Below are 27,616 nucleotides of genomic sequence, written 5' to 3'. Positions count from 1 at the left end.
GATGGTACGAAATAAAGGTCGGTCGTTCCGTGCTCATAATTGCGCGGTTCATAGCGTAAATATGAGTCCACAGAAATTGTAACACACGAAATGCGACCACCAGATTTAAACTTTTATCTTAAAATATATTGAGGATAATTCAGATTTGTGCACATAATATATGCAGACACGATATTTAAATTACAGTTTGATTTGTTTTCTCATCAAGATATTGTTTTACTAATCAGAAAAAAGTACATTCTTGTTTAATTTGTAATTAACACTAAATGTGTTAATTAAATTGTGTGATTTTTTTCCTCTCTTACCTTCATTTCCTGAACTCTTTACAAGTCATCATCTAAAGTCAACTTACTTATGTTCGTGCTTCTGGTGCCGTCGGCGATTCCGGTCTTCCTCATGGCCACTCAGAGTGGTACCTGTTGGCACTTCCAATGTTTGCGTACTCGATGCCTCTTCTTCCTTGATTTTTTCAAATTGTACTCTCGGGCTGCCGATGATTGGACTGAAACTGGAAGCCGCCCTCTCCGAGATCGGTGCCTCGTTTTCGTTATTGCTTACATTTTTGGCTTTCGCTGTTTCTTCATCAACTTCGGCTTCGGTTTCTGCTGTCATGATCGATCGAAATTCACGGTTCATCTCATCGATTTTCTCGTTTTCCGCTTGAATATTGCCACGATCCTCTTCGATAGACATTTCTGCCGTTGACCCTTCACTAAGAATAATCGAAGAAACACACCAAGTCTATTTTTTCAGCAAAAATGTTCTCACGTGTATAGAATTAAATTTCATTCGTTTGAAAGTTCTCTTATAGAGTTATGAGAAAATAAAAAAAAATTTTATTAGTTTCAAAGTTTGTCAATATTAACTTAATCATGCTTCTTATTAATGTAATATTCTTATTAATTCTAAGTAATGTAATTCTTATTAATGAAATCGTTTGTGGCATTTGATTATATAGAAAAGATTATATAGAGTAAATAAAAGTACAGAATTATATAGAGTAAATAAAAGTACAGAATATGGAATAGACTGCTAATATGGAATAGTGAATTATTTTCTGAACAAAGCGTTGCAATAATCTAGCGATAAATCACTAAAAGTTGTTGCAATTGCTATCAAACATGGCATAACAAGTAATGGACTCAATCTGACAAAATGTCATCACGATAAACATTTATTTACTTTTGTTACGTTAGAGATGTTAGAGATTCGGCTTTTCTAAAAAGTATTTTCACAAACTGAAGATAAGTTTGTTAATGTTTATATTACATATATGCTTTTTAATAATGTTGTACGAAAAATATTATGCAGATAAATTGCAATTTCTAACTTGTTTATTGCTACGGAAAGACTTTGTCATATGACGACATGCAGATAATATGGAATATATAAAGGAATATGAAATAGATTTTCATATCATTGAAATAGAGATTTCCATATCAACAAGTTATTCGTAATCAGATTACGAAACAGTTACATTATAGAATGTATTCCATACATTACTAGTTTATTTGCGATTATAGATTACATTCCATATTACCAACTTATTTGCGAGTCCGTTTATGTCCAATGATGCTATTTTATGTTATTGTACAATAAAAATGTGAACTATTTTTAAGTATTTTTCTTGATCGGTTTATATAAATAAACAAATTTGGACTTCATTTATTATATTATTTATTACTGTTACCTAAATTTCACCGCTATTTCATATTGCATTCCGTTTTTTACACCTCCTATTTTCACATTTTTTATTTTTTTGTTAATAGTGACGTTGGACTTAAATTTTGGCAACTTTCATTTATTGAATATTATAGTTAACATATTCCTCAAGAATTCTGTATAAATTTAAAGTCTTTTTATTATACCGAAGCAATGTTAATTTAAAAAACGCTATTCCATATTCTCTACTTTTATCCTAGTTGTTTGATTATTCTTATAAGATTTCAAATCGACAAGAACTTTTGTTGAAAATAGATTTTGCCAAATGTCTACTCTTTTCGAGAACTTACGAAGAAAGATGTCGTCGCATAGATCTGGAATGCAGACTCTTCAAGGGCATGTGCGGATGTGGATAGCTTTTTTTACGATATTCTAAAAAGTGTCATTTTTATTATTTTCAATTTCCCAAAAAACGACGTCAAAACCAAATTAAAAAATGTTGAAGAACGATAGTACGAGCGACTTACGATTGAAATCGCGATCGCCACCATATCGTAGAGGTGGTCCACGATCGCGATCTCGATCAGATCCAGTCGATTCCGAAGGTGATCCAAGACGGGCTACATCGAACTTTTCCCCGGCGTCCATCGCAAAGACCTTCTCCATCTCCTCGTCGAGTTCCGGTCCTGTTTCCGCAGCATGTCCGTCAATCTAATATGGCAAATAAAGTTGTAAATTAATATTTGCCAAGGAAAAAATTTGCGAATTTGTTTTAGGGAAAGGATAATATGTAAACGTAGTTTTCTATTAAAGATTGTTAAAATTACAAATTACCCATTGTGTGTATAGTGTTTAGTTACATTTTTTGTAACTAACAAAATTTTTATACCTTTCTTTATTTTTTCGACTAATTTTCATTTGTATTGCGAAAATATTTTGCGAATTATTAAAAAAAGATTTTAATCCTAGAACATACTAGCCCTTAAAAAACATGCTTTTTGGCATCTTTGTATTAAATGTTGTCTGTAATATTATATATTATGTTGTCTGTAATGTTATAACATTTTCCTACTAAATTATAAGTTTTTTAACACAACAGCAATAATAAAATGCAGTGTTTAAAATGTAAATGCAATATATCTTCAATTTACAGCCATTCATGCATATTAAAAAAAAATATCATTTTCAGGTTATTAAATAACTAAATTTTTTGGTTGCCAATACTTGAACTATTTTTTCTTTTGTAGTTTGGAATGTCAATTGATATTGAAATATATTTTTCCTTTAAACATTTTTATTTCAGAGTTTACGAATTTTTGTACGAAAAAGTGTATTTTTTTCATTTTATTAATTATATTTAGTTATAACAATTTATATGCAATTTGTTATACATATACAACTTTACAAAATATTTTGTTATAAATATACAACTTTACAAATACTTTCTAAAGATGTCAAAATATATGTAAAAATCGCTTAATAATTCTTGTATACTTAAAAGTGATGAAAATTAGTTCAGAAGATAAAAGATCCAAGGTGTGTAGTAAAGGTGCGAAAACTAAGATATGTACTAAGGTGAAGAACTCTCTCCATATCCTTTTCTGCTTACATAATAACTTTCCATGCGAAGCGAGATCCATCTTACTTCTTTCCCTACCAAGGGGTGACTTTCTATGCGAAGCGAGATCTGGACAGGGAGGAGATAAGGTGAATTTGGCTTTGCGTGGAAAGTCGTGCATCCCTTGGCAAGAGGGAGGAGGATTTGCTTTGTCTAGAAAATTATTGTACCCCACAAATAAAGAGTGTAAGATAATATTTAATACTGTATATACTAGAAATAAGACAATATTTCTTAAATTTTTTTATTAATAATTTTTTAACGAACATGAGCCCTGTTGGAGATTACTCAGGGTCATAACTTTGACAACATATGTCAAGGTTAAGGTCATCGGCTCTCGCTATCTGAATATTTACTATATCAATTTTCCTGTAAGTTTAAAAACATTCTTTTTGATGTAATTAATTTGATATATTTAAGGTCTTAATCCCATGAGACCACCCAACGTATCAACTGGTTATAGAATTGTTGGAGATTAACCACTGGAATTTACATAACGTAATATGCGATAAAATATTAGGTGTTGGAATTAATTCGTAGCGTTTTACAAGTGATGGGAAGTACTTTCATTAATGTATTTTTTAATGCTCATGTGAAATAAATAATATTCTTTCATTAAAAAACGCTACGAATTAATTCCAACACCTAATATGATTTATGTTTATTCCACGCTGAAGATGACTAAAAATTAAAAAATTAGAAACGTATACTGTATGAATCGTGTTATGTAAAATGTAATTGTTAGACGTATAAAGTCTGTTAATTATTTAAGCGCAACATGCGCTGATTCCTAATTGTCCATTTGAACTTTTTATTTAAATATTTTGTGTAGTACATATAAAAAAAGGCAAATAATATTTACTATTTACATTAACATTTATTTAAAATAAGATTCTACTTATTTGACATTTCGATATTCATAATTGAACAAAATATTTCCATTTTCTATTTTCTATTTTCTATTTAATATTTAATCTAATTTAATTTAATTTAGTTTATTGCAAAGAATATATGAAAGAGACTACTATATGAAAAAGACTACATGTTAACAGAGTAATAGCCATAAAGTATGATACAATAGATTATAGATTAACATAAACATAAATAGGCAATAATAGCTTGCAAATGGTTAGGCGTCAGCAGAATTGCGGTTACAAAGCTTACCAGTAACAAAATCAAAATAAGACAACAATAAGAGGTAAACTAATAGCTGAAATCATACACACACATACACACATACACATGCACATAAAACTCACTCACATACACACACGCACATACACCTGAAAACACACCAATTCCATCAGTCTCGTTTAAATACTGAGTGACGCAATGAACGCGAGGCAGCGGAACGAAAGGAGGATAGAGAAAGAGAGGTTTTTATTGAATCAGGAAGGGAATTAAAATATTTGACAGAGGTGTAGGAAAAAGCGGCACGGAACTTAGTGACCGATATATGGGGAAGGATAAGTAATCTTGGTATCTGGTGACAAGAGGGCTAAAAGAGGAATGATGCTCAGAGTTCAACTGAAGGAGACGTCGCAGATATAGAAGAGTATTGGAGCAAAGGAGAGAAAATATAAGACACGGGTGAAGAATAAAACGTTGCCAAATCTTAAGCCAGCCAGATTTCTGGTAATACGGAGATATATGGTATTTATGAACAATAGGAGAAGCGGAGACAAGAATTTTCGCTGTACACGATTTAGCAGATGTTGATTAAGAGCAGGAACGTAGACGACATCAGCGTAATCAAATAGAGTAATAACAAGTAATTTCTTAACAATACAAAAAAGCAAATAATAAAAATAAAATAAAAAGCAGTATAGACAGATTTTATAGGTATACAGAGTATTTCAGACTTCGAGTAATATCCTTTACTTCAATTTAACCAAATAAATTTCTTGTAGTCTCTTAATCTATAAATCAATTCAATTATATTACAGAAATAACTGATAGAATATTGACAAAGAGAGAGATATATTTATGGAAATTGCTTCAATTTTCTTCGCAAGATTTCCGCTGTGAAGTCTCCGAGAGAATTATAAAAGATTCTTTTTAGGGCATTCTAGATACGCAAAAGCTAGATAAGTACATTAATCACCCTAGGCTACTCTACCCATGCAATTTAGGAAGAATCGATACAGACATTGATTTTCACAGAAAGCAGTTCACCTTCATAAGCCAACTACTTTATTAGAGTTCTGAGAAGAAAATGTATTATCGAGCTGTTTTAGAAGATTAAGATAATTACAACTGCTGACACAATAACGTTTAAATTATTATGCAGTATGCACTTTGATTCACCCTTTATGCCTTTGTCCATACAATAGCGAGCAAAAAACTTATTGACTTGTTCACATAACTATTGTCCACATTGTTCAACGGCATAATAGATTTTATATATTTTTATGATACGTTATAGTATTATACGTTATGGTATTGGAAATATTTTGAAGTAATTATATTATAATATAAAGTTGGAAATATTAATATCTATAATGGGAAAAATTATATTTTCGAATATCAATTTGATAATTGATATTTTCGAAACTGATAATTGATTTTCGGATTTCACTTTGTAATGGATAAAATTGAACAATAATACTGTAACTATCAAAATGACTGATTAAGAGAAAGAAAAAGATTAAAAGAATTATAATAATTTTGAACGTGTCTATCTTTTTTTTTGCAAAAATCGTGTATTTATACAATATTTTTTTCTACTTTTAAGAAAAAGATTACATCGTATGTAATCAATTACTATGCATCAGCATAATTTTATTATCAATTTTATTTAAAATTGAAAATCTGCTTTGAAACTTATTTCCATTGATATCTTGCTAGTTAAGTTGAAATCTGCTTAATTCATGATTTGCAATTTTGATAATAAATAATTAGTGTAAGTAAAAATGACAAAATAAAATAATGTTAAAGACTATAGCTTTTGTGAATTATGGGTATAGTATTTCGTGTTTTTTAAATAAATAAATAATGTTTAAATAAGACAATAAATAAAGATATATATAATTTGTATTTTGTTCATAACACACACACACACACACACACACACACACACACACACACACACACACACACAAAACGTTACAAAAATATTTTATATTGAGAAAAATTTGAATATTTCTTCTTTTTCTTTCAAAAAATATTTGAAAAGTATCTTGGAATCTCTTGGATTTTAGCGAACTCTATTAAAATTTATCAATTCTGAGTTTTAAAGCTCTCAATTTTCAACAAGGAAAATTTGAATCTTATAAATCTAAAAAATTATGAAATCTGGATTGCTGCCTTCGTTAACCTTTCCAGAGTCCACACAAATAGCACCACAGAAATTTTGAACTTTTTTACAATATACTACTAAACAATGTTCACAAAAAGCGCAAAGAGATATTTCGAGAACAGCTGGAGAAGAACAGCAAGAAGAATATGGAGATTTCGCCTTCTTGAAAAAATGTTTTTAATTGTACGAATTGTGAGAGCAAAGAAAATTGAGATGACCAGCTTTTCGAGGGATGGAATAGTGCGTTCACCTGGTGCGTCGTTCGCAGAGAGCGTCGTAACCAGCGGAGAACTTTGCCTCGCGCTCGCTGCAGGAACGACTTCCCGGAGGAACCGGCGGTGGCCTCGGGCATGGCATCTCGGGCCGAGTGACAACCCGGCTGATCGGTGTTGAGAGCTGGAGGAATCCGAACTGAGAATGGAGGGTGCTCTCTGCAGGACCGTGAAGAGAGAAAGAGGAGAAAGCTGGTGGGGAACGTACAGTTCATGGAAGGGATGGATCGATATCATCCCCATATGCTCAATCGAGGAGTAATTCCTCCATTCTTCTTTTTTCTCCCTTTCTCCTCTATTCTTTCTTCGTTCATTTGATTTATCAGAATTTTCAATTCAAGGTATATTTTCCATTTCCCTTCGAGCAATCTAATTAACGGTCATATACTTAAGTATACCGTTGCTGTTTTGAATTAAATTTTGGATGTACAAAAAGATTACCATCGATTTTACAACTTTTCCAATACTTTGTTAATAACGATTAATTTCTACAGTTCATAATTTAATTAATAGTAGAAGAATTGCAGCTAACATGAATACTCCATCTGACACGTTTTGCAATGGTACATCAAAAAGCTCTCTATTTCCATCTGATCTTCCTTAAAGAAGAAAATTATTATACCTATCCAGCGCATCTTGAATCAAATGTACTACAAAAAGACTGTGCAGATGATTGACAAAGGCTAGCAAGCGCAACAAGTGTCAATCAATCGTGAAATCTAGGACACACAAGGGCTTAAGTGGATCAGAGCAAAAGAAAGAAAAAAAAATTCGAGTTGAGGAAAGGGTAGGAAAGCGAAGTTGATAATAGGTGATAAAAATTTTCATCCTATCAGATAAAGATTGTAAGAAAAAATCAATTATCAATATTGATGACTAATAATCGTTGTGACCACTGAATTGCGGAATAGTTCGTCAATGTTTCATCAGTATCACTATCTATATTCCGGCTGAGAGGTATTAGAGACAAATGAAAATAAGCGTTTTTATTATCGACCGCATCTTCTCATTTCTTCATTCGACATTCACTTTTCGCTTCCTGCTTCAACCGACCTTGAACTTGAACTGCAACCTCCCCAGTTTATTCCCAGTCACATATATCAGCAATGACCTTTTCTCCCAAATGCCGACACGGAAAATCGATAAAGAGCGTAATATTTATTTAACGTACAAGCCTAGAGGTTTCGTTTTCTATCGATAATTGTTTCTTATCGATAGAAAACGAAACCTCAACTTTATCATTAACAAGATATTATAAATAAAACACAATTAAGGCTGAATCATTCTAACTTTCGGTAAACTTCAGCTCATTGTCTTATTCTCTTACTCTTTTTACTCCTTTGTTTATCCAATAGATAAAATTATCACATAATTTATCTGAAGATGGAACAACCCGACTCTAATCCTGAATGCAAAGAAAATAAGAACATGCATTCGATATTTTCACGTATTTTTATTACAATATTGCATCTTATCTTCTAGTCCGATAAAATTTTAAGCGCGCAATTCAAAATGACTAAAAATATTGTATGTATGTATATATAAACGTCGTTACTCGATCTAACATCTCTTTCCCATGATTGAAAAAAAAAACATCTTTCCATCGAATATGGCCAACCCTGTACATATAAAATTTACATTAAATTATTTAAGCACCAAAGATCCAGCTTCTACTATTATTATTACTCTTTTAATTCCTGTTTACAAATAATTATTTTTGTAAAAATATGAACCGAATATTTTTTTCCAATAGACAAACATCTCAATTATTGTACATAACAATCAAACATGACATATAAAATAAGTTCACAGCATTTTTAAATTAATAAAAACCGAAGAAGAAAAGGTGTACACTTTTAAAAATTTCTATTATGAAATCATAATAAAAGTGTCGAAAGTTTTTATCCTGCACAAATTTCTTGTAAAATCATAAACAAAATGTTTGTTACAATACAATATTAGAATACTTATATTGTGACAATACTTTTGCTGTAAAATCGCAATAGATCCAAATATGTATATTTTATAATATGATATATAAAATAAGATATAAACATAATTAATATAAATCAAGACTAATGAGATAATCAGGCGCAAGATCTTCAAATAAGGAAATTGATGAATATTCGTCGATAAATGATGTCTTCTTTATTTTGAAAGTTTCAATTCACTTTGGAGTCCTTTTTAGCAATACAGATATATAAATGCTCACATATTCAAAAAAAATTGTACTTCATTCACAAATTGAACAGAATTTCACGGACAGAAATGAAGTGTTATAAATTCTGACGATACAAGATTGATTATTAGAAGAAAGTAAAACTTTAAAGAGTGAAGTGACTCACCTTTGTAGATAGAGAGCGTATCAAGAAGTTCATAATTATTCACAGAATTACAATTTGTATAAAGTAAAACAGATATTAAAGGAAGAAGAAACAGTGTTAACGCTCCTGTTACGAAATTTTAATTTTAAGAATGTATGTGTTTTATTATATTACATATTTTTATAACAGTGATTTATGTTGATTCTACAATGAGTTGATAATAGGATTAGTCCTGAGTCTTATCGGTGAAGTTGGCCAACTTGTACGACTAATGCCCGTGTCACACTACGCATTGGAGACTGAGGATTAGAATTCAGCCAATTAAAATGAAATGGATTGAAATTAAAACTATCTGATTGGTCGAATTCTAATCCTTAATTTGCAATCCTCAATCTCCAATGCGTAGTGTGACATGGGCATAAGACTACTAAAATATATGTGTGTGTGTGTGTGTGTGTGTGTGTGTGTGTGTGTGTGTGTGTGTGTGTGTGTGTGTGTGTGTATATACGTTAGGCGGCACGTATAGACACAACAAAGTTAATCCAAAAGAATAATCTGCATGTGCCGCCTAATCTATACATTTTTTCGACCTATTGTTAATTACCTATTGTTAATCACTGTTATAAAAATATGTAATAATTTTATAATATAATAATATACACATACCTTCTTAAAATAAAGAATTCGTAATAGGAACATTAGCATTGTTCTCTTTCTTTCTTTAATATTTGCCTTATATGCAAAACAATACCACATGCCGACAGGTGATCGTTTTATCATTAGGCAAAGTCGTGCACATTGCCTTGCGAATGTCTCTGATGTGCGCGTTAGAATGAGTAGTAACTATGATAGAAGCATTGGAACATGTAACGCGAACAAACCTTTCGAGTTTTTACAACATAAATATCTTGAAATATCTTAATATTGACATAAATACTTTGAAAAAATTCTTCATAATTACACATGATATTTACTAAATAAATGAAATAATGAAAAACATTTTAAAATATTATCATACGTTTCCCGCGGAAGTCGATCATATTTCATTCACGTTCGTCTAACAGTTCGACAACGTTCCGTTTAAATCCGCTGTAGGTACAGCATACTCCGTTTATGTTTGTTGTACAGCTTAGATACACTTCATTTACATTCGACAAATTTTCTGTTCGTGCTTAGAAGACCTCATCTAGGCTTTATTTATATTTTTTTAGTTGATGCTTTTATGTTCCAATTTACATCTCTTATGAATTTCGTTGACGTTTCTGTTACTCTTTCCTTATATATACACACACACACACACACACACACACACACACACACACACATATTTGTGTGTGTGTGTGTGTGTGTGTGTGTGTGTGTGTGTGTGTGTGTGTGTACACACACTCTCAGCTCAAAAGAAAATGAAATGAGTACATAATAACAAAAATATGATTTAATTAATTGAAACGAACTACTTCCATTTCATTTTCTAATAAACAATTTTTTGCTGTCAAATTGAGGCATTTGAGGATGTCAAGATCACAAAGCGATATACTTTAGAACTTGTAAAAAAATTTTTTCTATCTTTAAAAACATATTAATAATTCAATCATATGAAACTTTTAAAGATCCTGTAGGAGATTCCGGGAAAATTCCAACTGGATCTTATTCTGGATGAACAGATCTAATTTAAGGGGAGTAACAATCAATTTGAACATTTGGAACCTTGCTAAAATCGACTTTGAATTCGAAATTTAATCATTTTTTCACATTAATGGACAGTATTTCTTAAGGCGTATATCGTAGAACGAAATAAATTATTGCATCGTGTTCAGCGATCAAAAAGACAGTACCACATTTAAAATCCGGATTAAGCCATTTTTGTATCAAATCAAACATGTATTAAAGAAAATCGAAACTTTGATTTAAAAATCGCTCACTAGCGACTACTTCTAAATCTTAATATTTTTTAAATAAAAATTTAGAGGTGTTCTTTTGGCATGAAATGGAAGCTTTTGAGCTGAGAGGCCGATTAAAAAAAAAAATTTGTTTTCTTATCAGTCTAATATATATATCCAGATTTCAAATACTTTAAATCAACGACCACTTTGCAATAACAAGAACGACAATTGCATAATCTGTATCCATATATATGAATCTTTTTTTTCTTATCCAATCAATCACAATACCGCAAGTGACAGTTTCAAGATTGTTAGCTAAAAACAAATTCTGATGTAAACGTGCCATAAGATGCTTTGACGAGTTACACTTATCTACATAGTTTAGTTGTTTATAAAAGAAATTTATAAATGAGATAATTGTTGCGTAATCAACCGAATGATTTGCCGTACCGGTCGAAAAGAAATAAGATGGGATTGCATCTTATGGTTACCATATATTATTACGGAAAGTCATAGTCCCTACCTTCGAATTTGTTGCAAACATGAGAGGAATTTCTTTTACAGATATTTTACGCGCTCCAACGTAAACGGGCTATTTGTACACTGACAATGCTAGCAACGATCGAGCTATATGATTGCGAGGATACGATTGACACCGCTCTTGATAATCGAATTTGCGGCTTCCGACCTTGCGTAAGCGCTTGAATGGCACGTCGGCAAATGTTAATGTTTTAATCATCTATATGTGTAACATGAGTTAAGAGATTATTACTGTGCAAGAAATATCAAGTGATGCAAATTTTTGGAGTTCTTCCGTTAACCCATTTTTAAATAGCAGTTAATATCTAAAAAAAGAAAAGATAGAGTACAGAGTACACATCTAATCAAATTTCAGCGTATCGTCCAATTTGCGTTTCTATTAGGTGACTTCCTGCTCCGTAGGAGCAAAAAGGAGGCGACACTTTGCTGTTCGATCGCTCAATCCAGGTCAGTGGGACGAAACTAATCGCGGCCTTTCACGAATCGAAAAAGCAGTATCGTTCAAGAACTTGCCGAGATGTCATTAGAGATAAATTTTGATAAAAGTTTTACAAAAAAGGGACCATACATCTGCGATTGATAAAGTATAATATTGGGAAGCAATGCGTTACAAGAATGGCATTTAATTATTCTGATCACTTGACCAATTCAACACGAAATTTATAATGGTTATGATGATTATGGTTAATCGCAACATAGTTAAACATAACATTTTCTTCTTTTAAAATTCACTCTTATACGCGCGTTTTCTATGCACATATATTGTACAAAGTAACGATAAAAGAAATGATTATTTTCGTTACTGTTACTCCAAAAAAGTAACTGTGTCATCATTAGCATTACAAATAAGGAATATAACGTTTTCATTAGCGTTACAATTATTTTTTTCACTAACAAATTGGAAACGACATTACATTTCCTTATTTATACATAAGTGAATTTTGAAAGAAGAAAATGTTATGTTTGACTATGTTGCGACAACCATTGTAATCACTATAGATCTCGTGTTGAATTAATGTCTAGAATAATAGAATGCCATTCTATAAAAAAGGAGCTATCAAAATTCACTGAAAAAATAACGGAAATTGTAACAACTCTTTACTTTTTAAATAATGGTAACAATAAGTTACTTTTTAAATCAGTAATGATAATAAGTTATTTTTATAACTTATAACTTATAAAATAAATTTACCAACTCTAGATAAAGATCAAGAATTCGCGACTAATTAGATCCTGATATACGATTATTAATGATGATTGCATTCGAAGGAAATACATCTGGAATCAGTTCGAGCTTACGCAACCGTATACATCGCGGTTATGGTGGTCGCGCGTCATGACGACATCCAATCGGTCTTGGTCGCACGAAATACGGAATTTACAGCTCTGCAGCATTATAAAGAACAGTAATCAAGTGTACATATATATATATATATATATACAGAGTGTCTGATAATTGTTCTGACGGAGTTCGTGGAGCGAACTAAACTGAGACGGAAAGTCCTCTACTATTTTGCAATTTTCGCAATGGTTAACAAAACGTTATTTGCTAAAAATTGCCGAAAATTGGTCTTCAATAATTTTTTACTCAAATATTATCAACTTTACAGAAAAACTGCAAGAGATGAAAACTATTTTTTTCTCATAGAACTCTACGAATTTTTTCAGAATTTTTTATCAACTTTTTAGTACTGCATTTTCTCATTTTTATCAACACGAGAAAATACGGTATTAAAAAATTTTGGAAAAATTTTAAAAAAATTCTTAAAGCTCTATGAAAAAAAATAAACAATTTTTGTCTCTTGCAGTTTTTCTATAAAGTTGATAGTATTTGAGTAAAAAATTATTGAAGATCAAATTTTCGAATTTTTAGCAATTAATATCTTGTTAACCATTGTAAAAATTGCAAAATGGTAGAGGATTTTCCATCTCAGTTTAGTCCGGTCTACATGTCCACGAAATTCGTCAGAATAATTATGAGATATCCTCTATATATATTTAGCGTGTGGCAACGTGGAAGTCCCAGCAACTTTCTTTCTGATGTTCCGATCGAAGTCACGTGCCGCGGCGCCGTTTCGCGTTTCCAATTTGTGTCGTGCGATCCGCGTGCGCCACACACGGTGTCAAATGGTTATTGACCCGTGACCGTCAACAATCAGGCCAATCAGTCCTGTTCGAGGTCATTTTTATCTCGCCTTTATGAAACTATGTCGGAGTCGGAAGATAACTGCGATGAAATAATGTGCAATAATTCGCACACTATTTTGCAGAGCGGATCTCTCTGTTCCTTTGTATATACAATGTACAACATTTCGCATGCAAGTGCAATATGGATCATTGTAACTTATTCGAAAATTATATTTGCTTACATCCGATTTGAATAATAACACGTATAGAAAACGCAATTAAATTTGTTTAGTTAATCTTGTCTCACTATTATACGTTTTATGTTAGAATATGATAAAACTCATACAAAGCACAGACTTCCGTGATAGAATAGACAAGTGATTCATATCGACGGATACATAATAAGTTAAAAGTAGTAAGGAAATCCGTCAAGCAAAGTTTTAAGCTCATTTGCAGAAATTCACATATCTTGTTCACACTACAAATGAGCTCAATTTCTGATTGATCGAGATTTCAGATGACGAGACGGGAACTCCGCCATTATGTGCAATAAGTCACATGACATGGACATTCTAAAGACGTCCAGAAGATGTATTTACATATCTAGAGAAACATTCTCAAGACATCCATCGAATAAAGTGTGCTGTATGAGAAGTGAATACATCACTTCAAAATGCCGATGATCCCTATTAAATTAATCTCTTCCAGAGCTAAATAAATTCCAACATCTTTCAAAATTAGGTGCTCTAGAAAACTACAAAGAAACACCAAAATATATAATATTTATCAAATATTATTAAATTATGAAAATCAATTATCTCCCCTAGTCTGATCTGTAAAAGATAACTTATATTAAAATATTAGACTCCGCCTTATTTTTAGTGAAATACTCCTCTGTTAATGTAATATTAAAATATTAAATCACCGAATTAAATATTCATACGGTTTAGTAAAAATTTGAACGAAAATATCTATAGCGCGATTAGCTAACAAGAGTAAAGTTGCGTTAAAAAATTAAGTGCATTTACGTTTTTAGACTCAAAATATTCTATTTTTAATATACTATATATATTATATTATATTATATTAAGAAATATAGTATATTATACTAAATCGCAAAATTAGGTGCTCGTTCGATTTAGCAACAACTTCAAGTACTTGATCTTGAACGTCAACCTTCCAGTTTAAGTTCCTGTTAAACCGAGCAATTAATTCGATGCGTTAAAATCATAATAGTATATTAAAAACAGAATATTTCAAGACTAAACAAATAGATGCATATAATTTTTTATTTATATATTTTATTCTTATAAGCTATAGTCGCGCGGTGACTTTTTAGTTCCTGCGAACGAACTAATTTTGCGATTTGATCTTAATAGAGTATATTAAAAATATGGTATTTCAAGTCTTAATTTTTTAATACGACTTTACTCTTCTATACTGATCGCGCTGTCGATGTTTTTATTTGAATTTCTGCTAAATCGAATGAATACCTAATTCGGCGATTTAATATTTTAATATTAGATACATTAACAGAGGAATATTTTGTCACTGAAGACAAGACGGAATTTAATATTTTAATCTAAGTTATCTCTTATAAATCAAATTGGGACAGATGGTTGATTTTAATAATTTAATAATACAATATTTTATAAATACTGTAATATTATATATTTAAGTGTACCTTTGCAGTTTATTGGAGCACCTAATTCTGATGTACTCGTTTTTTGAATTTATGTATTAAATATTCGTTTTTTATATGAAGAGGTCAACTTAAATCAGATTCCATGAATCCGCAAATTCAATTTCGACCGAAATCAAAACCAAAATTTTTTGATAAATCTTATAAACACGATGATTTTCAGAAAATCGTTCGAAATATCAAAATATGTAATTTATGTACTCTTTTAAAAATAAGATTTTATTACTATCTTATTATTCCTTAAATTATAAAGAATTTCCTATAAATTATCAGGAAATTCAGATACTAGATATGTAGCAATTTGGCGAGTAAAAAAGGATAAAGAAGGAAGAATATAAGGCTGCCGTTTGCAGCAATCATCGGTATCGATGATAACATAGTTTTCCGAATGCTTGTCGGCGCGTTACAATTTATACACTTTCAGTTTACTTACCGAAATTTTCTCTTAATTTCGACTAAATCGAAATTCTGATTTTTAACCGAAACTGATCGAAATCGAAACCAAAATTTCGATCAGACCCTAAGGCAAGTTATCCAGATGTCCAATTAATTTTGAAAAAGTAAACAATTAAAAGTTATAGTATCCTACTTCCTATTAATTAAAATGTGCCATTTGTTCGGAAAATTTAATATTCGTTAGAAAAATGCGTACAAAGTCCGCTATAAGCGGCTCCAAAAATGGGTTTAAAGAATATTTTTTTCGTAACCTTCTTTTACTTTATGAGTTTTTAGTAAGAGATAAGATACTATAACTTCTAACTGTTACTTTTTCAAAACTAATTGGATATCTGGATAACTTCCCTTGTAAGTGATGTATTCATCGCAATAATCGGAGTATATCAATTCCGATATAGAATATTGTTTATCGACGTATCGCTATTAAATCATTCGATACGTTGTTATAGATACACTGAGACATACCTATACAAATCTAGATGGTTTTCCTTCGATTTATTTCCAGGGTGTTTTTCACGTTTATGCTATATTATATATTAATTGTTCGTCAATTACTCACCGATATTCGTTTACCAAAACTAAGAAAAGAAAGCTTTCTTCTGAATCCATCGGTGTTCTCCATTTTTCACTAGGCGCGGTGATGGTACAGCTGAAGGCTATATCTTTTTCCTAGGTGCCCGGCCGATCCTGAGTTGCGACGGCGATGTCCACATGTGAAGTAATCGTTGTGATGGCAGCTCCGTTCTGTTGATTGCTGAAATATCACATCGATTATGATTAGTACAACAAAACAGAATTTAGCAATGGTAAAGTAAATTTATTTGGAGAGATTACAAAATATAGACTGTAGATTTCATTTAATAAAGAAAGAGGCTGCTTGAGAAAGTAAAAAATAAAATCATTTAAGAATTATAAGAATTACTAACAATAAGTTATTTAAATATAATTGTGTATGTAATGTGGACGGATTCAACGGGAGATCCTTTCGGTAGAGAAATGAAAAATTTTCAAACACAAACTGAAGAAAAACGAGAGGCAATCTCGCAAGCACTCGCGTTCGTGGACTAACGATTACGGAATGTTCTTGAGCGGCACAGTCGCGGCTAGCGTCAAGAATGAAATATACTCCATCACGAGTGACCGATGACTATCGATAGTTCCAATCCCAATCTATATATTCATGAATACCTTAGATATTGCGACAATGTCATTTAAGTATTAATACTTTTACATAATTAAAATATTCGTGTTTTAGTTTGAATTGTTTGGACTCATATATACTTATTAAGAATATATGTTTATACGAATCGACGTTTCCTCTTAAAATATTATATTCCATATTTGAAAATTGTTGTATTATCGATAAACAATTCTGTACATATCCGTAAACTTACCTAGTCATTTACACATTATAGTTAATTACTTATTAATATATCACAATGCGTTGGAAATTTACACCTCGAAATGCAGTCAATGGATCTTCCTACTTGTCTTACGCGTTGCAATGTGATGATGTAACCGATACGCTCGACACTTTTCCCTCCGTTTCTTGACACGCACGTATCGGCAATCAACATAATTCAGTCTGTCGCGTCAGTTGACACGTAATTTTCATCTTTGTTTTACCGCAATTATATAACGATGATTACATCAGCATTCAGTTAAATTAAAAATTGTTCTTTTCGCACATCCCTGGTAGAAATAAATTGCTGAAATCGTTGAAATAAACTGTGAACTCCAAGAAATGAGAAATGGAGATGACTGAAATATTGCTGAATCTAAAAAAAAAAACCTCTTTAACAAAGAAAAAAATATATGCCGTTTTCTTCACTATAATGTAGTTGATCATTTTAGTCACTTTCAATCTATCAGCTATCTTATGAATCTTGCGTTATAACTTACTCGGGTAATTGCATTTATTTCGTATCTGTTTTTTGTTAAAAGGAATGTAACATTAGATACCTTTTTTATGTACTTGGTGTATATTTTTTCTTTTTTAAAGAGATTCTTTTCAGGGATTTTTCATTGCTTCTTGTAAATTTTTGAAAACATAATAACATAGAATTTAAATTTTATAAAAATAAAAAGATAATAATAATTTGTATTTGATGATATACTTTAAGTTAATAATATATAAAAATAAAAAATAAAAATTAATTGCCTCTCTCGTTTTCACCCTTTCTTTCTTTCTTTTTTTTTTCATCTCTTCTCCTATCCTTTCTTGCCTACACTTTCTCTCGCCTTTTCTCATTTTCTCCTTGCCCTCATTTTCTCTCTTACACTCTCATGCTCCCACAAATTCTCCTCCCCCCTCCCTCTCTCTCTCTCTCACACACATTGATAATTATTATATATGTATGTGCATTGATGTTCACTTATATTGCTAATTTTAATGTAATATTAATAAGAATAAAAACATTGTGAAAGGCAGCTTGGTGGATAAAATGTTTTACATGTATAGGCTTGTTCTTTTTAGCTGAACTTTTGCACCAGTTCATCTTTCTTCTTTTTCTCTCCAGGAATGTCTTATGTGTCACACGTAAGACTGAAAAAAATTTGAAAATCTGAAATAGTCCCTTTTCGGGACACACTCGATCTCCAGATTTTGGTGTCGGCTACACCAATTTTATTCAGACTGGTCGTAATCGAAAGATACCGATGACATTATATAATAAAAATGTTTTTAGAGTTTTGATTGCGATTCCTAAGCAATTTTATTCTAAAATTTGTTGATGTTAAAACTCCACATAAAGTTAGTGGTACCATCAATTTGGCACGAACGGCACGAATATATACGTAATGACGGTCACACGTCAAGCGCTCCATTTTGTTTTTTATGCACTTGGCATCGCGTCGCTTGATTCTACCAAATACGTATCGAATTGATTTTTCGTTTTTGAAACGTTATTATTGAAAGCCCTACTAAAAAAAAATCACGTCACAAAGTAATATAACGAAATCACGTAATTAAAACATATCATTAAATCACATAACGGATTATTTCAAATACACACGATACGTGATTTTTTAAAATTATATAATTTGAAAAGTCATATAATATGTTTTTTTCTCTTCTATTCCAATCATTTAATTATTTAAAATTTGATAGCTGTAAAATATATAATCGACGAAAAATTATTTCTAAAATCATGTAATTTTTTAAATTGCGTGTTTTAAAAAAATCACGTATTGATTTGTAACAATTATATGATTTATTTGTTTTAATTATATTCTAGCTTGGAGGTTTTTACTTTTAAATGATATAATTGAACTAAATTTGACAACGAAATGTGTGCATGTATGACATGTAAAGTCATATTTAAGGATATACATAACACTCTATGGTTAACAAACTTATACTAAAATTATGTCACATAAATATTTACTAAATTATTTCAATAAAACAAAATAGTATTCTATAACCCTATTTTTCCTCTACACATTTATTTTATGCAATGTTATATATTATCATGTATTGTAACTTAAAGATTACAAATCATTTTTTTTTAATAAAAAATATTAAAAACATTTAAATTTATTTCTTAATTCGTCAGTATTTATTAGTTATGCGTTAATTTTTTTCAAACATGAGAAAAAATTGAGTTATAGAGAATTAACACATTACGATACACTGGCAATACCTTTCGTTTTATTTTTGCGTCTCCATATAGAATTGTTAAATATTCCTTATTCTTCTCATATATCTTATAATATGATCCTAGGAACTTGACGATCAACTTTATTGTTGAACAACAGACTGCACAGACATGCGGTATGTGCGAATATATATATAGATATATGGATATCTAAAGATTGTTTCACAATGACGATACTATTCTCTATTTCATATTAACTAAAAATAATCGTATTATACATAAATTTACGCAATATTATGATTTGTTATTTTATATTTCTTTCGATTTTATACTTAACTATATTCACTACAATTATTATTATTTCTTAAATATTATGGTACGAACGCATTATTTATTGGACCTGGATATTTTGATCTATCTAAACGTTTTTGTATCAAACGTCTTTAAAAGATATACTGTTTATACTGACGATATATCCAGTTTCTTATACTCGGCGTGAGGACACCTTAACCCTCCGATACAGCATTATAATGAGAAGATCTGGCAGATCTGGCCGGTTCTCTATTGTCACCGTTTATTTGGCGAAAAGAGCCTTTTGTAAATACAACATCTGTCTCGATGACATATGTCGAGTCTTCTTGTTTTTCGATATTTTAAATACTTTTATTCTGTCAGGTTTTTTCTGTCATGGATAACATTTTCTCGTGGAAGTGCGCAACGCGAATCGTACGAATGACAGATTATCTTTAACAAAATATTGATTTTTCTTATTGTAATAATTGTTACACAAAGTAAATTAACAATTTTTTTGTACCTTGTACTTTGTACCATTCACGTGATTTAAAAGCGACGATATTCTGAACTTGCGACATCCAAAACACAAATGCGCGACATTGCTGAGGGACGCGTCTCGTTAAATTTTCAACAACGTTGAAATATTTATTGAGTGAATGCAAGAATAATATGTTCGAAGCAATCGATCGAATTTTCCATTAGATAAGTATGAGAAGTGTTTTACCTAGTCTAAATTCAAACGAGAAACGAAAGCATAAAGCAACTTTTGCTACAAGTTTGTCATGAATTAATTTTTATTATCCAACGAATATACATAGATGGATACTTTACGACCAACTTACATAATTTAAAGATAATAATGCAAGAAAGACTTTTATAAGTTAGAAGTTAATTTTTTCTTAATCGAACAATTGATATTACGTGACATTATATTTTCATCGAACAAATACAATATAGTACGATCAAGTGTGCGAACATTTGACCTAGTAAAAAAAAGATAAATAATTAAATGCACGTAACGTATGTAACGTTTTACGCAAACATTCAACCTTTATGACCGAGATTCGGATTATTAAATTATTCGAATATTTTAACTGAAATATATATGAATCCAATATTATTGTAATATAAATTTTGAGAGATTCAGTATTGAGAGCCATTGTTAGTGTTACAGGGTGAAGCAAAAGTATCAAAACTCCTGAATATTATAGAAAATGTAAGTTTTATAGAAAAATGTTTCAAATAAAAATTGTAGTATTTAAAAAGATTTTATTATTAATTTTATCAATTTAACCTTGACGCCGCTAAGATTAGGTTAAGGTCAAATGGATTTTTTAAAATAAAAACTCTTATTTTTTATCACATATTCTTATAAGTTTTTTTCGAAAATTTTTCAAAACATTGTAACAAAATATTTTTTTTATCAATTACTTTTAAATTATAAAGATTAAGAAGAAAAATATCACAGTAAGTATGCCAACATTGGCATTATCTATGGTATCCAACTGCTGATTAAAACTTTTCAAATGTTATTCAGTTATGGCAGGGTTATGGAAAAATCTAAATGTACATTTGACGGGCCACTCAAGCCACCCAAGTCATCCAAGCCAAACTTTTATTGTACACAATTAGCGTCAACAACAATGAAACAATTGCATCATGGCGATCGATAGAGAAAGGATCCAAGTTTTTTTACCCCTTCACTTCAACTTTGCAATATTAACCATACAAAAAGCGGCCGACTAAAATTTCCGGGTCCAAATGACCCACTCATGTAGCTGAGGATTACAAAAAATCGATTTGACCTCGACTTCACTTTGGAGACGCTATCCAAGGTCAAACTTATAAAATCAATTAAAAGATCTTTTTAAATCTTACAACTTTTTTATTTGAAACATTTTTCTGTAAAACTTACATTTTTTGAGATATTCAGGGTCCAGTACTTTTGCCTTATTCTGTATACAAGAGTTGCACATTTAATAACATGCCAACATTTGTGATATATCTCAATTAGACACATCACTTGTAAATATATTAAAAGACAGTATTGATTTTCTGTCCACAATAATAATGTCTACTAGTTACGTTTCTCGAAGAATTATCTTTTGTTTGCTGTAACTTCCTTATCTAATATATTTCTTGTAATACATAGCTTATTCTATCAAATTAGAAAGTAAAACCCAAGTGGTAGTATCTTTATTATTTATTTAACACTAATGATATATATATATCATTTGTATAAAAGATTTGATATTAATAATTGGAGTCAAGTTCAATCCCACGCTTTTTCTTCCAATCAACGTAGTATTAGTCAACATAAATTTTTTAAATGAAATCCCCATTTTTCATTGCATATTCTTGTAGATTAAGAGCTTTCTAAAATACTATTAGGTGTTGGAATTAATTCGTAGCGTTTTTAATGAAAGAATGTTATTTATTTCACATGAGCATTAAAAAATACATTAATGAAAGTACTTCCCATCACTTGTAAAACGCTACGAATTAATTCCAACACCTAATATAATAAAATATTTTTTTCATTAAGTACATTTCGAGTTACAAGGCTTGAAAATTACAGTATCGCCGGCATACGCAAGATATCCAACAGCTAAAACCTCTTGAATGTTGTTCAGAATCATGTCCTGGATAATATTTGTTAAGATCAAGGTTATTGAAAATTCTTTTATTTTCATTTTTGCATTGAAAATTCATTTTTATGTAAGCCACAAGAATATGCAATGAAAAATGGAGAGTTCCATTTAAAAAATTCATGTTGACCTTGATATGACCTTAGTAGTGCCCCCTATAAAAAATTCGTTATTTTTACTTTCTTTTCCCCCAAGAAAACCTACAACTTTCATATAAAACTTTTTCTTGTACCTCTCTTAGTTTCTGAGATATTCGCCTGGGGCGATTAAAATGCCCCACCCTATATACCACAACAATATCTCACGCAAACTAAGATGCACGCAGTCGCACATTCGTGTCAATTTCCGTATAATAAATTCATCGCGAATAAAGTGTCTAAGTCTAATTCTAAGAACTCGACATTGTTTGTTCATGTGAACTACGTGTCTGTGGACAATTTTATAAGTACAAATTGCAAAGTTTTTATATCAAACAAATATATATTGTTACGATATTAACTGCTCTAACACCATATTGGATTAAGAAATGATAAAGATTAAAAAATGATCCCAATTTCAAAATTTTTTGTCGTGCTCAGTTCCACCTCAGCACGTATTAATGCGTATACTTTAATCCTGGAAAAGGATCAAATTACGAATTGACGATAATGATTAACGATTGCCCGGTTCTACTTCAACCAATCACGAAGTAGTGAGTCCATCGTAATTAGTTAAAATAGAATCGGGCAACAGTCAATCGTAATCGTCAACTCGTAATCTGATATTCTCCTTAGGGTGAAATCACACGGTGCAGAAAAGGGCTGCGAAATAGAGAATGCATCATTGAAACAACCAATTAGCGGATATTTATTTCTATTCGGAATAACGCAGAATAACACTGATTAGTTGCTTCTGACGCATTCTCTATTCTGCAGTCGTTTTCACCGTATGATTTCACCCTTAGAATGTTCTGTATATTCTTTGCGAAGCGTTTAGGAAACATAGACAAAGTGTCAATGTGTAGTGTTTAAGAAGTATATCGACACGCTTCATGCACTCTTTGCAGGAATGTTATGAAGCGTTTGGGAAATATTAATGAAAAAAAAAAATATTTAAGAACATGCGGGGAATGTAACAGATATATTTCATGCACGTTTGGGAAGAGTTCGGGGAATGTATATGAATATTCAAAATCACAAAGAGTCAATGAAAAGTCAATGAAGTGTTTAAGAAGCGTTAAAATCCATCATTCGCACTTTGTGTTTCAACTAGTTTTAATGTTCATCTATAATGGGCAGTAGCAATAGTGATAATTGGCTGTAAGACATATCGGAAATAAGCTGATTTTCCAGTATAATAGGGCGTAAAATAAGTCCGTAAGTGAATAGTTGAAATCCATTTCCTATGTTTTACTTTCTTGTTGCTTACGAATTATTCTATATCCTATTAGGACTGCCGCACACAAAATTCCGTAACAGTATACGTAAGATGTAAACTTAAGTCGATTAACCAATCAGGTTGCCACTTTAGATTACGTAATCTAACGGAAATAACTCATCACCATAACCTCGCATTGCGGAATTTTGTGTGCGGCAGCTCTTATTCCCGATGTGTTTTACAGCCTTACCACTATTGCTTATTGTAAACGATGCTTTAAGGAACGTTTATATTGGCTGTAACCGTATGCCATAATCTATAAAAATTGACCAATCACCTTCGAGTATTCCCTTTTTACTGTCAAATAAGAGGGGAATACTTGTCTGTGATTAGTCAATTCTTATAGGCCAATATAAATGGCCAATATAAACGCTCCCTTACAATTTCACCAGGTTCTTATGCCTAGTTCAGGCTGGATAACGCGTCAAGTAGTGGAACAGCAACCAATCAGCAAGGCGATATTTACAGTGGCATAAAAGATATCGCCTTGCTAGTTGGTTGCTATTCTGCTGCTTAGCGCTTACTGTGTCTAATCGGAACTAGGTATGAATCATGTCGTTAATCGTGCATGAACTGTAAACAATAGTGTAGAAAAGTTTATTTCTCAGTTTGTAAAAATTTCAGAAAAACAAAATCGATTACTGTGGATGTACATTGCACATCCACGTCCATTACTTGTGAAACTTTTAACAATAAGTTTTTACTGTAATAAAAATTGGACATTTTATTTATTTTTTATATATTTAAATCTCCGAATTTCGAGAAAACGTGATATCGACTGTGCCTTAAAATGATGTTAGAGGATTAACAATAAATTACCCAATAAATATTTATTGTCTCGCTCACACTCCAACGAACCGAATGTTGATGCAGAGCTTGAATAATGAATATCCTGTTTGCTGATTCTTGTGCAAATATATTTTTCTCATATAGCAAAGAAATTTCGACAATTTATCGTATAACATAAAAACCAGTATTTGATGATTTTGTTATCAACAGCAAACGTGTAACATTAAACAATAAAAACAATAGCAATAAACAATAAAAAGCCCGGCAGCGTAATTATAAGTCACGACTTATAATTACGATGAAAAAAAAGTAATTTTCATCCTACGATAACTTACTTAATTATTATATGTATGACTTATGTATTATCTTGAAAGAACATACATGTCAATCCCATTTTTCCATCCAAAAATTATCATAAAAATTCATACGTGATCATTGTTAAGAAGAAAGAATGTAAGAAATGTCCACTCTCCAACAAAGAATGGATTAAAATGGATTGAATTTTTTTTCTATGCGTATTTTAAATAGCGAATACTTTTTTTTTGGATTTAGTTTTGATTCAATTGGATTCAATTAGATTCAATTGAATGCAATTGAATTGAAAAACTGCATTTCCTATTCACAAAATTTTGAATTGAACAGTATTCACAATTGTGTTTGTGTGCACAGAAAAAGCTAATATTATTTTTAGATTGAAAGGTATAGAGATATGCTCCAATTCCTATGAATGAATAAAAATGCATTCAGAATTGAAAAGCATTCATTTTAACATTCGTGAATCAATATTTCTGAAAATCTGAATCCATTTCAATTCATTTCAATTCATTTCAATCCATTTTCGTTTGCTGGGTCGCGAAGACCTTTTATTTAATAATATTTCTTTTTCTTTCCTGATGCGAGAACGAGTTTCTTTTGGATAAGTACAATGCAGATTATCGTGATTCATCGAAAATTCCGACATATAGAGCATGGTTCCGTTCATCCTAGTATTGTCGCATCTGGCAAGTATGATCCATGCGCATACGATCCACGTACCTAGATTCCGAATCGATCGTCCAACGTGCACCACTCGCGTGGACAACAGCGTGGCCTATAACGTGGTCACACGAACCGCGATCGTGCCTAATACAGTAGAACAGTCCACTTCTTGATTCTGGCTTTCGACACCCGGTTTTGCTCTTCTCCTCCGCGCTCCTTCAGCGTTCTCCCGGCGTCTTCAACCGGTTTTTACAACAAGAAAGATGGATGACACACACGGGTGTTTACGTTACAATTCACGACGAAAACAATGCACGATCATAAATGCGAGCGAGAGCAACGTCGTCGACGAACTGAATTGTCGGTCGGTACTGTCCAGACGAGCTTCCCTTGGGAAACGACGTCCATCTCACTTGCTCGTTCGCTTGCTCATACGTTTGCCGCGCCGACTGGAGGAATGAAGAGAGATGAAAAAAAGAAGGAGCGGGAATTGAATTTCTGTGACTGGCCGACCAATCGCGTGAGTCGATCCGGGTCGCCCTGCAGCGAGTTTATTCGCTCGCGCGTCAGCACCATCGTTGTCTTTTTGTCTTTAATGTCTCTTCTTATCAATTCTTATCCCTGTAATATATTTTTTTTACTTTGTGTAAGGGTGTAGCTGGATGTTTACAAAAAGTGCTTCTACATCATATTAAACTTGATTGATTACACATTGATTGTCAGGTCTCACTGAAAGAAAAATTTTTATCAAGTTTCAACTCTCTATGGATGCGATCAACGCGATGCTATAAACGCTTTGAAGCATTTTTTAATTGATTAATTAGTAAAATTCTTTCTTCTAATTAGTCCATCAAAAACGCTTCAAAGCATTTATAGCAAGACCACATTGACCATTTTGACCACAGCTTATATCACCATTTCAATAGAGGCAATTAAAAATATATTTTTTCACTATAATATTTTTTTCTTTTTCTAATCTGTGAAAAATTATGAAAAAAGTCAGTGATATTCAATTAAGAATCATGATTAAAAATACAAATTCGAATTCTAAAAAATGAAGTTTAAAATTGCCAATGTCACCTACAAGATACTTATACTAAAGACGACCGGTCTTACGTACGGAAGTTCGTGTGACTATCATTAACATTTATGGGCCTTTTACAATAAGCCATTAGTCATAAATCAGAAGTCAGAAGCTAAAAATTGTCCAATCACAGTAGTCAATTTTTAGCTTCTGATTTTTAACTTATGACTAATGGCTTATTGTAGAAGGGGTATTAAGTTTTAAGTAATTATAAGAACTGCACCAACAAGATATTATACAATACATTATTAAAGGACTGCCAACCCTGGGAAAATATTCTCGACTATCAATGGATTTGGAGGATCTGGGAATAATTGAAGAACAATGATATTATCGACAATTGATAAAGAATAAGAAGAGGATTTCGGATCCTATATGTAATCCATCGCTAAGGAAGCAAAATGAACAACCAGATGAAAATATTTTTTACAAAGTCTTATCCTAAAAGAGCCACACCATTTCGAGATATCCAAGAAATGTTTTTTCATTAGTTTTTTTTCCATTAAATCTAAGCGGATCTTAAAAAAAAATTGTGAAGATAAACAATATCAGTAAATATAAACAATCAGAAAGATTAGAATAAAATTTTTTTTGTCATTCTTAGCTCAAAATTCTGTTTTTAAAAATTCAAGAATTTTTTAAATTATATTTTTTATTTAATTTGAATATTTGATCACTTCTAAAACAATTCAGCAGCCAAATCTTATCATAAATTATATTACATATAATTTTCAGATTTGGTGTAACATGTCGAAAATAAATTTAAATGGTAAAGGAGATCTTAGCAAGAATAAATTTGTATAACATTTTAAAATAATTTTTAAGTAATTCTCCTTTTATTTAGTTATTATTTTTACTATTTTAGTTATTATTGTCAAATAAAATAATTTATCAACGAACAAGCAAAGAAGTTAATTTTACACAAGTAA

At 31.1% G+C, this 27,616-nt stretch overlaps 1 protein-coding gene across 10 annotated transcripts in view; it reads right to left on the bottom strand.

Moving 5' to 3' along the window:
• Ae2 (anion exchange protein Ae2) overlaps positions 1-27,616 on the bottom strand; it is a 55,680-nt gene that overhangs the window by 22,453 nt on the left and 5,611 nt on the right. The window contains exons 1-6 of one of the 10 annotated variants that reach the window (XM_011053796.2): positions 19,816-27,613; positions 16,809-19,735; positions 16,442-16,636; positions 2,190-2,373; positions 2,013-2,094; positions 353-712 (exon numbers count right to left, since the gene is read on the bottom strand). In XM_011053796.2, coding sequence (XP_011052098.1) covers positions 353-712; positions 2,013-2,094; positions 2,190-2,373; positions 16,442-16,504 — 689 coding nt within the window. In that variant the 5' untranslated portion in view covers positions 16,505-16,636; positions 16,809-19,735; positions 19,816-27,613. Of the gene's footprint in view, positions 1-352; positions 713-2,012; positions 2,095-2,189; positions 2,374-6,828; positions 11,979-16,441; positions 16,637-16,808; positions 27,614-27,616 lie in introns of those variants that run through there. The other 9 variants (XM_087415436.1, XM_087415435.1, XM_011053799.2 and 6 more) reach the window with 9 other exon arrangements.

The sequence above is a fragment of the Acromyrmex echinatior genome, chromosome 18 (assembly GCF_024713525.1).
Source record: "Acromyrmex echinatior isolate Ae372 chromosome 18, ASM2471352v2, whole genome shotgun sequence".
Lineage (NCBI taxonomy): Eukaryota > Metazoa > Arthropoda > Insecta > Hymenoptera > Formicidae > Acromyrmex > Acromyrmex echinatior.
Note: the sequence above shows the minus strand (reverse complement) of the source record. Positions and strands in the feature narration are given on the sequence as shown.